The 16,491-nt window shown below is 39.6% G+C and overlaps 1 protein-coding gene across 1 annotated transcript in view; it reads left to right on the top strand.

The window, feature by feature from the left end:
• LOC113888551 (multidrug resistance-associated protein 4-like) overlaps positions 1-16,491 on the top strand; it is a gene marked incomplete at its 3' end in the record, with an annotated part of 135,618 nt that overhangs the window by 107,764 nt on the left and 11,363 nt on the right. The window contains exons 24-25 of the mRNA XM_027535617.1: positions 6,515-6,615; positions 7,923-8,114. Coding sequence (XP_027391418.1) covers positions 6,515-6,615; positions 7,923-8,114 — 293 coding nt within the window. The remainder of the gene's footprint in view (positions 1-6,514; positions 6,616-7,922; positions 8,115-16,491) is intronic.

The raw sequence follows: 16,491 nt of genomic DNA, 5'->3' as shown, positions 1-16,491 counted from the left end.
ATTTTTAAAGGAACCTCCATATTGTTCTCCATAGTGGCTGTGCCAGTTTACGTTCCCACCAATAGTGTAGGAGGGTTCCCTTTTCTCCACATCCTCTTCAGTACTTATTGTTCATAGACTTTTTGATGATGGTCATTCTGACTGGTGTGAGTTGAAACCTCACTGTAGTTTTTTGCTTTTTTTTTATTTTTTCATTTTTTCCCACTGTAGTTTTGATTTGCATTTCTCTAATAATTAGAAATGTTGACCATATTTTCACGTGCTTTATGGCCATCTGTATGTTTTTTTTTGGATAATGTCTGGTTTAATCTTCTGCCCATATTTTGATTTATTTTTTATATTGAACTGCATGAACTGCTTGTATATTTTGGAGAGTAATCCCTTGTCAGCCACTTCATTTGCAAATACTTCCCCCATTCTGCAGATTGTCTTGGTATTTTTTTATGTTGTTGTTGTTGTGTTTTTTTTTTTTTTTTCTGTGCAAAAGGTTTTAAGCTTAATTGGGTGCCATTTATTTGTGTTTCATTTATTTTCATTGCTCTAGGAGGTGTGTAAAAAAGTTTGCTGCAATTCATGTCAGAGTTTTCCCTATGTTTTCATCTAAGAGTTTTCTAGTGTCTGGTCTTACATTTATGTCTGTAATCTATTTTGAGTTTATTTTTGTTTATGGTCTTAGGGAGTATTCTGATTTTATTCTTTTACATGTAGCTGTCCAGTTTTCCCAGCACCAATTATTAAAGAAACTGTTTTTTCTCCATTGTGTATTCTTGCTTCGTCATAGGTGACACAGGTGCATGGGTTTATCACTGGGCTTTCTGTCCTGTTCCATTGATCTTCATTTCTGGGTTTGGTGCTAGTAGTCTACTGTTTCAATTACTATAGCTTTGTAGTATAGTCTGAAGACAGGGACCGTGATTCCTTCTAGCTTCATTTTTCTTCTTTTTCTCACAATTACATTGGCTATTCATGGTATTTTGTGTTTCCATACAAAATGTAAACTTTTTTGTTCTAATTCTGTGAAAAATGCCATTGGTAATTTGATAGGGATTGCGCTGAATCTGTCGGAGAAGGCAATGGCACCCCACTCCAGTACTCTTGCCTGGAAAATCCCATGGATGAAGGAGCTGGTAGGCTGCAGTCCATGGGGTTGCTAGGAGTCAGACATGACTGAGGGACTTCACTTTCACTTTTCACTTTCATGCATTGGAGAAGGAAATGGCAACCCATTCCACTGTTCTTGCCTGGAGAATCCAAGGGATGGGGGAGCGTGGTGGGCTGTCCTCTGTGGGGTTGCACAGAGTCAGACACAACTGAAACGACTTAGCAGCAGCAGCAGCAATGAATCTGTAGATTGCTCTTGAGTAGTTTGCTTGTTTGTTTGTTTACAGTAGGTCTTCATTGAGATCTTTTATCTTTTTATCTTTCTTTTAATGGGTTGAGGTCTACATAACTGTAGCAAGGTGACCTTCCGAAAATCCCAGGTAATGTCCTATAGCTGGATAGAGAGAACCAGGTTTACTGTTAAGCTTTTTGTACAGATTGGGTTTTGAGTTTTAGGTTTTAGCTTTAGGGCTACTTGGATCCCTTCATTGTAGGGGTCTGAGAAAGATTCTCTATAGCAAAAACAGTATACTCACTGCTATGTGGGTCCCAGATGAGCAGTTGTTGGAAAGTGCAGCATCAATTCACCATCCCTTACTATTCCATAGAAATAGCCCAGAATCACAGTCTTTGATAGTGGAAAAATGAGAGTAATATTTTAGATTTAAAAGCACTGGCTCTTAGAACCCACTGCCTTGTTTTTGTGATTTAAACTGCAGCTACATTGGTTGTAGAGAGTGAAATTACATAATGATAATCGAAGCATAAGGACAAAAATCTGAACGATGGCATCCTCAACTATATTATACTGTCAAGTGTATCTCAATCCAGGTGGGATTAATATGGATAAAGGACAAAGAGAAGGTCCTGTGGTAAGGACCTAAGAGAAGCAGAAGAGATTAGGAAGAGGTGGCAAGAATACATAGAAAAACTGTACCAAAATGATCTTAATGACCTGGATAACCACGATGGTGTGGTCACTCATCTTGAGCCAGACATCCTGGCAGGTGAAGCAAAGTGGACCTTAGGAAGCATCACTATGAACAGTTAGTGGAGGTAATGGAATTCCAGCCTAGCTATTTCAAATCCTAAAAGATAATGCTGTTCATGTAATATGCCAGCAAATTTGGAAAAGTTAGTAGTGGCCATGGACTGAAAAAGGTCAGTTTTCATTCCAGTCCCAAAGAAATGCAATGCCAAAGAGTGTTCAAACTATCTTACAATTGCACTAATTTTACATGCAAGTAAGGATATACTCAAAATCCTTCAAACAAGATTTCAACAATATGTGAACTGGGAACTTCCAACTGTACAAGCTGGGTTTATAAAAGGCAGAGGAACCAGAGATCAAATTGCCAACATTTATTGGATCATAGAGAAAGCAAGACTATAGAGAAAGGCTTTGACTCTGTGGACCACAATTAACTGTGGAAAATTCTGAAAAAGATAGGAATACCAGACCATCTTACCTGTCTCCTGAGAAACCTGTAAGCAAGTCAAGAAAAAACAGAACTGTACATGGAACAATGGACTGGTTCAAAACTGGGAAAGCAGTATGACAAGGCTATATGTTGTCACTATGTTTATTTAACTTATGTGCAGAATACCTCATGCAAAATGCCAGGCTGGATGAAGCTCAAGCTAGAATCAAGATTGCTGGGAGAAATATCAAAAACTTCAGATATGCAGATGATACCACTCTAATGGCAGAAAGTGAAGAGAAACTGAAGAGCCTTTTGATGAAAGTGAAAGAGCATAGTGAAAAAGCTGACTTAAAACTCAGCATTCAAAGATCTAAGATCATGGCATCTGGTCTCATCACTTCATGGCAAATAGATGGGGAAACGTTGAACACAGTGACAGATTTTGTTTACTTGGGTTCCAAAAATCATTACAAACTGTGACTGCAGCCATGAATGAAAAGATGTTTGTTTCTTGGAAGGAAAGCTATGACAAATATATACAGAATATTAAAAAGCAGAGACATCACTTTGCCAACAAAGGTCCATATAGTGAAAGCTATGTTTTTTCCAGTAGTCATGTAAGAGTTGTCAATGGATGTAAAAGTTGGGCCATTGAGAAGGCTGAGGGCTGAAGAATTGATGCTTTCAAGTTGTAATGTTGGTGGAGACTCTTCCAAGTCCCTTGGACAGCAAGGAGATCAAATTAGGAAATCCTAAAGGAAATCAACCCTGAATATTCACTGGAAGGCTCATGCTAAAGCTCCAACTTTTACCACCTGATGCAAAGAGCTTACTCATGAGAAAATACCTTGATACTGGGAAAGATTTAAGGCAGGAGGAGAATGAGGTGGTAGAGGATGAGATGGTTAGATAGCATAACAAAGTCAATGGACATGAATTTGAGCAAACTCTGGGAGATAACAAAGGACAGGGAAGCCTGGCATGCTACAGTCCATGGTGTCACAGAGTCAGACATGACTTAGTGACTGAACAACAACTTTTTTCAGTTCAGTTCAGATGCTCAGTCGTGTCTGACTCTTTGCGACCCCATGAATCGCAGCATACCAGGCCTCCCTGTCCATCACCAACTCCTGGAGTTCACTCAGACTCACGTCCATCAAGTCAGTGATGCCATCCAGCCATCTCATCCTCTGTCGTCCCCTTCTCCCCCTGCCCCCAATACCTCCCAGCATCAGGGTCTTTTCCAATGAGTCAACTCTTCGCATGAGGTGGCCAAAGTACTGGAGTTTCAGCTTTAGCATCATTCCTTCCAAAGAAATTCCAGAGCTGATCTCCTTCAGAATGGACTGGTTGGATCTCCTTGCAGTCCAAGGGACTCTCAAGAGTCTTCTGCAACACCACAGTTCAAAAGCATCAATTCTTCGGTGTTCAGCCTTCTTCACAGTCCAACTCTCACATCCATATGTGACCACAGGAAAAACCATAGCCTTGACTAGATGAAACTTTGTTGGCACAGTATTGTCTCTGCTTTTGAATATGATATCTAGGTTGGCCATAACTTTCCTTCCAAGGAGTAAGTGTCTTTTATTTTAATGGCTGCAGTCACCATCTGCTGTGATTTTGGAGCCCCCAAAAATAAAGTCTGACACTGTTTCCCCATCTATTTCCCATGAAGTGATGGGACCGGATACCATGATCTTCGTTTTCTGAATGTTGAGCTTTAAGCCAGCTTTTTCACTCTCCACTTTCACTTGAATCAACAGGCTTTTTAGTTCCTCTTCACTTTCTGCCATAAGGGTGGTGTCATCTGCATATCTGAGTTTATTGATATTTCTCCCGGCAATCTTGATTTCAGTTTGTGCTTCTTCCAGTCCAGCGTTTCTCATGATGTACTCTGCATATAAGTTAAATAAGCAGGGTGACAATATACAGACTTGACGTACTCCTTTTCTTATTTGGAACCAATCTGTTGTTCCATGTCCAGTTCTAACTGTTGCTTCCTAACCTGCATACAAATTTCTCAAGAGGCAGAACAGGTGGTCTGGTATTTCCATCTCTTTCAGAATTTTCCACAGTTGATTGTGATCCACACAGTCAAAGGCTTTGGCATAGTCAATAAAGCAGAAATAGATGTTGTTCTGGAACTCTCTTGCTTTTTCCGTGATCCAGCGGATGTTGGCAATTTGATCTCTAGTTCGTCTGCCTTTTCTAAAACCAGCTTGAACATCAGGAAGTTCATGGTTCACATATTGCTGAAGCCTGGCTTGGAGAATTTTGAGCATTATTTACTAGCTTGTGAGATGAGTGCAATTGTGTGGTAGATTGAGCATTCTTTGGCATTGCCTTTCTTTGGGATTGGAATGAAAACTGACCTTTTCCAGTCCTGTGGCCACTGCTGAGTTTTCCAAATTTGCTGGCATATTGAGTACAGCACTTTCACAGCATCATCTTTCAGGATTTGAAAGAGCTCAACTGGAATTCCATCACCTCCACTAGCTTTGTTTGTAGTGATGCTTTCTAAGGCCCACTTGACTTCACATTCCAGGATGTCTGGCTCTAGGTCAGTGATCACACCATCGTGATTATCTGGGTCGTGAAGATCTTTTTTGTACAGTTCTTATGTGTATTCTTGCCACCTCTTCTTAATACCTTCTGCTTCTGTGAGGTCCATACTATTTCTGTCCTTTATCAAGCCCATCTTTGCATGAAATGTTCCTTTGGTATCTCTAATTTTCTTGAAGAGATCTCTAGTCTTTCCCAATCTGTTGTTTTCCTCTATTTCTTTGCGTTGATCGCTGAAGAAGACTTTTTTATCTCTTCTTGCTATTCTTTGGAAGTCTGCATTCAGATGCTTAAATGTTTCCTTTTCTCCTTTGCTTTTCCCTTCTCTTCTTTTCACAGCTATTTGTATGGCCTCCCCAGACAGCCATTTTGCTTTTTTGCATTTCTTTTCCACGGGGATGGTCTTGATCCCTGTCTCCTGTACAGTGTCACAAACCTCATTCCATAGTTCATCAGGCACTCTATGTATCAGATCTAGGCCCTTAAATCTATTTCTCACTTCTACTGTATAATCATAAGGGATTTGATTTAGGTCATACCTGTATGGTCTAGTGTTTTTCCCTACTTTCTTGAATTTAAGTCTGAATTTGGCAATAAGGAGTTCATGATCCGAGCCACAGTCAGCTCCTGGTCTTTTTTTTTGCTGACTGTATAGAGCTTCTCCAACTTTGGCTGCAAAGAATATAATCAATCTGATTTCAGTGTTGACCCTCTGGTGATGTCCATGTGTAGAGTCTTCTCTTGTGTTTTTGGAAGAGGGTGTTTGTTATGATCAGTGCTCTTTCTAAATTCAGAATAACTTTTTAAAACTTTATTTATTTATTTGGCTGCACTGGATCTTAGCTGGGGCATGCAGGATCTTTAGTCTTAGTTATAACAGGTTGGAATTTAGTTGCAGCATGTGAACTCTTAGTTGTGGTACGTGAGGTCTCTTTGCCTGACCAGGGATCGAAACTCAGCCCCCTGCATTGGGAGTTCAGAGTCTTAGCTATTGTACCACCAGGGAAGTCCCTTGTAGTGTGTGTGTGTATGTGTGTATGTGCTTTTACTATATTATTGTCTCATACAACAGAAGTAATATTATGAGTGATAATATCATTACATGCCAATAATTTCAATATTATAAAGGAGTCTTCTCACTACTATATATAAAATAGGTAACTAAAAAGGACCTACTGTATAGCACAGGGAATTCTATCTAATACTCTCTAATAACATATATGGGAAAATAATTTTAAAAGAGCAGATTTGTGTATATATCTGGCTAATTCACTTTACTGTACACCTGAAACTAACACAGCTTTGTAAATCAACTACGCTTCAATAAAAATCATAAAAATAAAGGAGTCTTCTTTGTAAAGTGACAGAAGGACCTGTGTGGGGGGTTGAGAAATAGACTCACTTTATTCCTCTTCTTCCTCATTTAGCTTTGAATCTCGGGCAGGTTGGCCTGGTCCTGTCTCTCACGCTCACACTCACAGGGATGTTCCAGTTGTGCGTCAGGCAAAGTGCCGAAGTTGAGAACATGGTGATGTTTATTTTTCTGTTCTTAGCCTTTTCAGGTCTCCTTGCTGTTATATGGCATAAAAGCAATTCTTATGTAAAATAATAAAACCCTTCCTTATTCCTTTTTTTTTTTTTTTTTTCTTTAACATAATCTTACAAAGTCTTTTATGTTCTCCTCCATCTGCTTAAGGGCTTCCCTGGTGTCTCAGATGGTAAAGAATTCACCTGCAATGCAGAGCCACAAGAGACAAAGATTCTATCCCTGGATTGGAAAGATCCCCTGGAGAAGGGAATGGCTACCCACTCTAGTATTCTTGCCTGGAGAATCCCCATGAACAGAGAAGCCTGACAGGCTATAGTCCATGGGGTTGCAAAGAGTTGGACATGACTGACTGACTTTCACTTTCACTTTCCATCTGCTTAAAGTTAATAAAAATATATACATATTTTCTCACATATGTATGCCATGTCAGAGGATTTTACACTCATCACAAACTGTCTTAAAATACAATAAATGTCTCTGTAGGAGAGAGGTTCTGAAATTCTGGAGACAATGTAAGCTAATTTCTTAGCAGCTTATTTATCTTTGCTTCTTAATGGATAATTCCTTATTTTTGGTAAAAGAGAAGAATCCAGTATTTTAAGGTTTATTTAATTAATATTTCTCTCACCCCCCCCCCATTTTATCACTTATTCTTATGTATGTTGAACCCCTGAATTTGCTGGTGGCCCTTTTTCCTGGTAGGTAGGCTTCCTCTCAGAATGTGCTCTTAAGGGTGTGGAATTGTGGTTGTTCAAGAGGCCTTAGTCAATAAGTAAATTATATACTTTTGAATATTTGTACCTTCTCCTAAAGGGAGAAAAACAATAAAAATGAAGTTTTTCTATTTATTTCTTCTAACAGAGTTGAAAGTGACTATTAAAATGATGTTTGATGACTGTCCAGTTCTGGACATCTGTAACATGTGACCCTTCTGCAGCTACACATACTGATTGATGTCCATAAGTGTTCTTTTCTTTCAAAAATAACTTTTGCTTTTTTTATTCAGATGTGAAAGGTGGACCAATAAAACCTTACCATTCATTTCTATAATTGTTTTAGCTTTTATATAAAATTGAAGAAAGTAGTTGTGTATAAAAGTATTGAAGATGACGAACAAGTTTGCAGATCATCTAAGGCCTCATCAGACTTCTACTTCTGTCCTTTGTGGATGTTGAGACCTGAGATACTCTGAACCATAGAAAAGCAGGAGGTTTCATTTACAATCTCTGAACACCCATAAACTAGATCCTCTGATACTAACTGATGTGATGTCATATGTCTTTCAGATGATTTCAGTAGAAAGGGGGATTGAATATACAGACCTTGAGAAAGAAGCACCCTGGGAACTTGAGTATCGTCCACCACCACTCTGGCCCACCAATGGAAGGATTTTCTTTTCCGGGGTGAACTTCAGATATAACTCGGACAGTCCTCTGGTACTGAGGAACCTGATAACATCCATTTTCTCAAGACAAACGGTTAGTTTAAGCCATTTGCCTCTTTAAAATCCAGCTAAAGATTTAGCACCACATCTGTTCTTGGCTTCCTTATCACTGTGTCAGGGGTACTGTTTGCTCCTAAAGGATGCAAATCAGTGATATTGTAGGTGAATCTTTCTTGGAAACTGATCATGGAATGGGGATACCAGCAAATTTTTCCCTGTGTTGTGAGCTCCTTCATGGTGGTTGATGGGCCCTGGGATCGGGGGCTCCATCTTACCTTGACCTGGGACACTATATGTGACACCTGATTATTACAAAGTCTGGGACATCAGCCTTGTCTTCCTGGCCTTAACTCTCTAATATCTCATTCCTTTCCATCTTTTCTTGTTTGTGTTTTGAAATCTTCTCTTCTTCCCATGATACCCTCTGATTTCAGCCTCCCTCTCTGTCCCTTAGCCCTTCCTGTAGCCTTGTCCTCCACTCACCCACATTGAGCTGCCAGTCCCCTGCGATCCCCCCACAGACTGCTTCTTTCTTAGCCCAGATCTGATCTTTACTGGCTGGGTGAGCTGCTGCTGGAACCATAGCATAGCCTCAAGTCCACTCCAGCAGGGGCCGTGGGGTGACTTTGTATCCACCAGAGAAGAGCCTGAATAATGACCCAGTCAGGAGTAAGGAACCAGTGCCTCAGATGGAGGGAGGGTCTAGAGACTGGCTCAAAGTCAAAAGCAAATGGAAGGGAGCAGAGAAGATCCACGTGAGAGATGGCAGAGAAGCTTGTGACCTGGACCTGCCACAATCCATGTCTGCTGGTGATGCTCCTTCCACACTCAGCTTGAGGCCCTCAGCTGGGACCAGGACAGAGTCTTGAAGAAGACACTAAACAAGATCTGGCAAGGCGTTAGGAGCTCTTCCCCACCTCCCTCTGCTGCAAGTATGTCTCTGACATACACACACTCTCCTGCACTGGGATTGTGTGTAGATTCTCCCAAAGCACCACATCCTCCCTGTTCCCAGTGTGCATGGCTTCCCCTCAGCCTCAGAGACCCAGGCCCTCTGTCATCTGCATGGTGAAAATCTCATTTTCTGAGTCAAGTCTAGTGCATCTTTGAAACTCTTGGTTTAATATACCCTTATATATACTAATATGCTGCTGCTGCTAAGTCGCTTCAGTCGTGTCCGACTCTATGCGACCCCATAGATGGCAGCCCACCAGGTTCCTCCATCCCTGGGATTCTCCAGGCAAGAACACTGGAGTGGGGTGCCATTACCTTCTCCAATGCATGGAAGTGAAAAGGGAAAGTGAAGTTGCTCAGTCGTGTCCAACTCTTAGCGACCCCATGGATTGCAGCCTACCAGGCTCTTCCATCCATGGGATTTTCGAGGCAAGAGTACTGGAATGGGGTACCATTGCCTTCTCTGATACTAATATGCTAATATATATTATATTTTTCAATATACATACCAAATAGACTGTATACTTAATGTGCTAACATATACTTAATATACTAAAATATATGTTGTGTGTATATATATATATATATATATATATAAAACATATGTATACACACTAATATATCCTTACTGTCATATATTCTTTTAAGGTAGCATTTATGGTACACTTATGTGGAATGTAAAAGTAGGAAGTCAAGAAACACCTGGAGTAACAGGCAAATTTGGCCTTGGAACACGGAATGAAGCAGGGCAAAGACTAATAGAGTTTTGCCAAGAAAATGCACTGGTCATAGCAAACACCTACTTCCAACAACACAAGAGAAGACTCTACACATGGATATCACCATATGGTCAACGCCGAAATCAGATTGATTATATTTTTGCAGCCAAAGATGGAGAAGCTCTATACAGTCAACAAAAACAAGACCAGGAGATTACTGTGGCTCAGATCATGAACTCCTTATTGCAAAACTCAGAATTAAATTGAAGAAAGTAGGGAAAACCACTAGACCATTCAGGTGTGACCTGAATCAAATCCCTTATGATTATACAGTGGAAGTGAGAAATAGATTTAAGGGCCTAGATCTGATACATAGAGTGCCTGATGAACTATGGAATGAGGTTCGTGACACTGTACAGGAGACAGGGATCAAGACCATGCCCATGGAAAAGAAATGCAAAAAAGCAAAATGGCTGTCTGGGGAGGCCATACAAATAGCTGTGAAAAGAAGAGAAGGGAAAAGCAAAGGAGAAAAGGAAACATTTAAGCATCTGAATGCAGACTTCCAAAGAATAGCAAGAAGAGATAAGAAAGCCTTCCTCAGCGATCAACGCAAAGAAATAGAGGAAAACATAATGGGAAAGACTAGAGATCTCTTCAAGAAAATTAGAGATACCAAGGGAATATTTCATGCAAAGATGGGCTTGATAAAGGACAGAAATGGTATGGACCTAACAGAAGCAGAAGATATCAAGAAGAGGTGGCAAGAATACACATAAGAACTGTACAAAAAAGATCTTCATGACCCAGATAATCACGATGGTGTGATCACTGACCTAGAGCCAGACATCCTGGAATGTGAAGTCAAGTGGGCCTTAGAAAGCATCACTACAAACAAAGCTAGTGGAGGTGATGGAATTCCAGTTGAGCTCTTTCAAATCCTAAAAGATGATGCTGTGAAAGTGCTGCACTCAATATGCCAGCAAATTTGGAAAACTCAGCAGTGGCCACAGGACTGGAAAAGGTCAGTTTTCATTCCAATCCCAAAGAAAGGCAATGCCAAAGAATACTCAAAAAACCACACAATTGTACTCATCTCACATGCTAGTAAAGTAATGCTCAAAATTCTCCAAGCCAGGCTTCAGCAATATGTGAACCGTGAACTTCCTTATGTTCAAGCTGGTTTTAGAAAATGCAGGGGAACCAGAGATCAAATCGGCAACATCTGCTGAATCATCAAAAAAGCAAGAGAGTTCCAGAACAACATCTATTTCTGCTTTATTGACTATGCCAAAGCCTTTGACTGTGTGGATCACAATCAACTGTGGAAAATTCTAAAAGAGATGGGAATACCAGATCTCCTGACCTGCCTCTTGAGAAATCTGTATGCAGGTCAGGAAGCAACAGTTAGAACTGGACATGGAACAACAGACTGGTTCCAATACGAAAAGGAGTATGTCAAGGCTGTATATTGTCACCCTGCTTATTTAACTTATATGCAGAGTACATTATGAGAAACGCTGGACTGGAAGAAACACAAGCTGGAATAAAGATTACCAGGAGAAATATCAATAACCTCAGATAGGCAGATGACATCACCCTTATGGCAGAAAGTGAAGAAGAACTAAAGAGCCTCTTGATGAAAGTGAAAGAGGAGGGTGAAAAAGTTGGCTTAAAGCTCAACATTCAGAAAACGAAGATCATGGCATCCCGTCCCATCACTTCATGGGAAATAGATGGGGAAACAGTGTCAGATTTTATTTTGGGGGGCTCCAAAACCACTGCAGATGGTGACTGCACCATGAAATTAAAAGACACTTACTCCTTGGAAGAAATGTTATGTCCAACCTAGATAGCATATTCAAAAGCAGAGACATTACTTTGCCAACAAAGGTCCATCTAGTCAAGGCTATGGTTTTTCCTGTGGTCATGTATGGATGTGAGAGTTGGGCTGTGAAGAAGGCTGAATGCCTAAGAATTGATGCTTTTGAACTGTGGTGTTGGAGAAGACTCTTGAGAGTCCCTTGCACTGCAAGGAGATCCAACCAGTCCATGCTGAAGGAGATCAGCCCTGGGATTTCTTTGGAAAGAATGATGCTAAAGCTGAAATGTCAGTACTTTGGCCACCTCATTTGATGAATTCATTCATTGGAAAAGACCCTGATGCTGGGAGGGATTGGGGGCAGGAGGAGAAGGGGATGACAGAGGATGAGATGCCTGGATGGCATCACCCACTTGACGGACGTGAGTCTGAGTGAACTCCGGGAGTTGGTGATGGACAGGGAGGCCTGGTGTGCTGTGATTCATGGGGTCTCAAAGAGTCGGACATGACTGAGCGACTGAACTGAATTGAACTGATGTTTACGGCAGCCAAAAGTTGGAAGGAACTATATACTTACAATTAAGTATTATTGAGCCTTAAAAGGAAGAAAATTCTGACCTGTGGATAAACCTTGATGACATCTTGCTAAATGAAATAAGCCAGACACAAAAGAAATGAATACTCTGATTCCATTTATGTGAGATTCCTAGAGTAGTCAAATCCAAGAAGACGGGAAGTAGGAAAGTGGTCACCAGAGACTCAGTGACGGGAAATGGGGAGTTGTTTTTTGTTGTTGTTGTTTGTTTGTTTTTTAATTTTATTTTATTTTTAAACCTCAAACACTGTATTAGTTTTGCCAAACATCAAAACGAATCCGCCACAGGTATATATGTGCTCCCCATCCTGAACCCTCCTCCCTCTTCCCTCCCCACAGCATCCCTCTGGGTCATCCCAGTGCACCAGCCCCAAGCATCCAGTATCCTGCATCGAACCTGGACTGGCAACTCGTTTCATACATGATATTACACATGTTTCAATGCCATTCTCCCAAATCTTCCCACCCTCTCCCTCTCCCACAGAGTCCATAAGATTGTTCTATACATCAGTGTCTCTTTTGCTGTCTTGTACACAGGGGTATTGTTACCATCTTTCTAAATTCCATATATATGCGTTAGTATACTGTATTGGTGTTTTTCTTTCTGGCTTACTTCACTCTGTATAATAGGCTCCAGTTTCATCCACCTCATTAGAACTGATTCAAATGTGTTCTTTTTAATGGCTGAGTAGTACTCCATTGTGTATATGTACCACAGCTTTCTTATCCATTCATCTGATGATGGACATCTAGGTTGCTTCCATGTCCTGGCTATTATAAACAGTGCTGCGATGAACATTGGGGTACACGTGTCTCTTTCCCTTCTGGTTTCCTCAGTGTGCATGCCCAGCAGTGGGATTGCTGGGTCATAAGACAGTTCTGTTTTCAGTTTTTTAAGGAATCTCCACACTGTTCTCCATAGTGGCTGTACTAGTTTGCATTCCCACCAACAGTGTAAGAGGGTTCCTTTTTCTCCACACCCTCTCTAGCATTTATTACTTGTAGACTTTTGGATAGCAGCCATTCTGACTGGTGTGAAATGGTACCTCATAGTGGTTTTGGTTTGCATTTCTCTGATCATGAGTGATGTTGAGCATCTTTTCATGTGTTTGTTAGCCAACTGTATGTCTTCTTTGGAGAAATGTCTATTTAGTTCTTTGGCCCAATTTTTGATTGGGTCATTTATTTTTCTGGAGTTGAGCTGTAGGAGTTGCTTGTATATTTTTGAGATTAGTTGTTTGTCAGTTGCTTCATTTGCTATTATTTTCTCCCATTCTGAAGGCTGTCTTTTCACCTTGCTAATAGTTTCCTTTGATGTGCAGAAGCTTTTAAGTTTAATTAGGTCCCATTTGTTTATTTTTTCTTTTATTTCCAATATTCTGGGAGGTGGGTCATAAGGGATCCTGCTGTGATGTATGTCAGAGAGTGTTTTGCCTATCTTGTCCTCTAGGAGTTTTATAGTTTCTGGCCTTACGTTTAGGTCTTTAATCCAGTTTGAGTTTATTTTTGTGTATGGTGTTAGAAAGTGTTCTAGTTTCATTCTTTTACAAGTGGTTGACCAGATTTCCCAGCACCAATTGTTAAAGAGATTGTCTTTAATCCATTGTATATTCTTGCCTCCTTTGTCAAAGATAAGGTGTCCATATGTGCGTGGATTTATCTCTGGGCTTTCTATTTTGTTCCATTGATCTATATTTCTGTCTTTGTGCCAGTACCATACTGTCTTGATAACTGTGGCTTTGTAGTCGAGCCTGAAGTCAGGTAGGTTGATTCCTCCAGTTCCATTCTTCTTTCTCAAGATGGCTTTGGCTATTCGAGGTTTTTTGTATTTCCATACAAATTGTGAAATTATTTGTTTTAGCTCTGTGAAGAATACCGTTGGTAGCTTGATAGGGATTGCATTAAATCTATAAATTGCTTTGGGTAGTATACTCATTTTCACTATATTGATTCTTCCAATCCATGAACACCGTATATTTCTCCATCTATTAGTGTCCTCTTTGATTTCTTTCACCGGTGTTTTATAGTTTTCTATATATAGGTCTTTAGTTTCTTTAGGTAGATATATTCCTAAGTATTTTATTCTTTCCGTTGCAATGGTGAATGGAATTGTTTCCTTAATTTCTCTTTCTGTTTTCTCATTATTAGTGTATAGGAATGCAAGGGATTTCTGTGTGTTGATTTTATATCCTGCAATTTTACTATAGTCATTGATTAGTTCTAGTAGTTTTCTGGTGGAGTTTTTAGGGTTTTCTATGTAGAGGATCATGTCATCTGCAAACAGTGAGAGTTTTACTTCTTCTTTTCCAATTTGGATGCCTTTTATTTCTTTTTCTGCTCTGGTTACTGTGGCCAAAACTTCCAAAACTGTGTTGAATAGTAATGGTGAAAGTGGGCACCCTTGTCTTGTTCCTGACTTTAGAGGAAATGCTTTCAATTTTTCACCATTGAGGATAATGTTTGCTGTGGGTTTGTCATATATAGCTTTTATTATGTTGAGGTATGTTCCTTCTATTCCTGCTTTCTGGACAGTTTTGATCATAAATGGATGTTGAATTTTGTCAAAGGCTTTCTCTGCATCTATTGAAATAATCATATGGTTTTTATTTTTCAATTTGTTAATGTGGTGTATTACATTGATTGATTTGCGGATATTGAAGAATCCTTGCATCCCTGGGATAAAGCCCACTTGGTCATGGTGTATGATCTTTTTAATGTGTTGTTGGATTCTGATTGCTAGAATTTTGTTAAGGATTTTTGCATCTATGTTCATCAGTGATATTGGCCTGTAGTTTTCTTTTTTTGTGGGATCTTTGTCAGGTTTTGGTATTAGGGTGATGGTGGCCTCATAGAATGAGTTTGGAAGTTTACCTTCCTCTGCAATTTTCTGGAAGAGTTTGAGCAGGATAGGTGTTAGCTCTTCTCTAAATTTTTGATAGAATGCAGCTGTGAAGCCTTCTGGACCTGGGCTTTTGTTTGCTGGAAGATTTTTTATTACAGTTTCAATTTCCGTGCTTGTGATGGGTCTGTTATGATTTTCTGTTTCTTCCTGGTCCAGTTTTGGAAAGTTTTACTTTTCTAAGAATTTGTCCATTTCTTCCATGTTGTCCATTTTATTGGCATATAATTGTTGATAGTAGTCTCTTATGATCCTTTGTATTTCTGTGTTGTCTGTTGTGATCTCTCCATTTTCATTTCTAATTTTATTGATTTGATTTTTCTCCCTTTGTTTCTTGAAGAGTCTAGCTAATGGTTTGTCAATTTTATTTATCATTTCAAAGAACCAGCTTTTGGTTTTGTTGATTTTTCCTATGGTCTCTTTTGTTTATTTTGCATTTATTTCTGCTCTAATTTTTAAGATTTCTTTCCTTCTACTAAGCCTGGGGTTCTTCATTTCTTCCTTTTCTAGTTGCTTTAGGTGTAGAGTTAGGTTGTTTATTTGACTTTTTTCTTGTTTCTTGAGATGTGCCTGTATGGCTATGAACTTTCTCCTTAGGACTGCTTTTACCGTGTCCCACAGGTTTTGGGTTGTTGTGTTTTCATTTTCATTCGTTTCTATGCAAATTTTGATTTCTTTTTTGATTTCTTCTGTGATTCGTCGGTTATCAGCAGCGTGTTGTTCAGCCTCCATATGTTGGAATTTTTAATAGTTTTTCTCCTGTAATTGAGATCGAATCTTACTGCATTGTGGTCAGAAAAGATGCTTGGAATGATTTCAATTTTTTTGAATTTCCCAAGGCTAGATTTATGGCCCAGAATGTGATCTATCCTGGAGAAGGTTCCATGTGCACTTGAGAAAAAGGTGAAATTTATTGTTTTGGGGTGAAATGTCCTATAGATATCAATTAGGTCTAACTGGTCTATTGTATCATTTAAAGATTGCATTTCCTTGTTAATTTTCTGTTTAGTTGATCTATCCATAGGTGTGAGTGGGGTATTAAAGTCTCCCGCTATTATTGTGGTATTGTTAATTTCTCCTTTCATAGTTGTTAGCATTTGTCTTACATATTGTGGTGCTCCTGTGTTGGGTGCATATATATTTATAATTGTTATATCTTCTTCTTGGATTGATCCTTTGATCATTATGTAGTGACCTTCTTTGTCTCTTTTCACAGCCTTTGTTTTAAAGTCTATTTTATCTGATATGAGTATTGCTACTCCTGCTTTCTTTTGGTCCCTATTTGCATGGAAAATCTTTTTCCAGCCCTTCACTTTCAGTCTGTATGTGTCCCCTGTTTGAGGTGGGTCTCTTGTAGACCACATATGTAGGGGTCTTGTTTTTTTATCCATTCAACCAGTCTTTGTCTTTTGGTTGGGGCAT

This window comes from Bos indicus x Bos taurus, unplaced genomic scaffold (assembly GCF_003369695.1).
Source record: "Bos indicus x Bos taurus breed Angus x Brahman F1 hybrid unplaced genomic scaffold, Bos_hybrid_MaternalHap_v2.0 SuperScaffold_100458, whole genome shotgun sequence".
Taxonomy (NCBI): Eukaryota; Metazoa; Chordata; class Mammalia; order Artiodactyla; family Bovidae; genus Bos; species Bos indicus x Bos taurus.
Note: the sequence above shows the minus strand (reverse complement) of the source record. Positions and strands in the feature narration are given on the sequence as shown.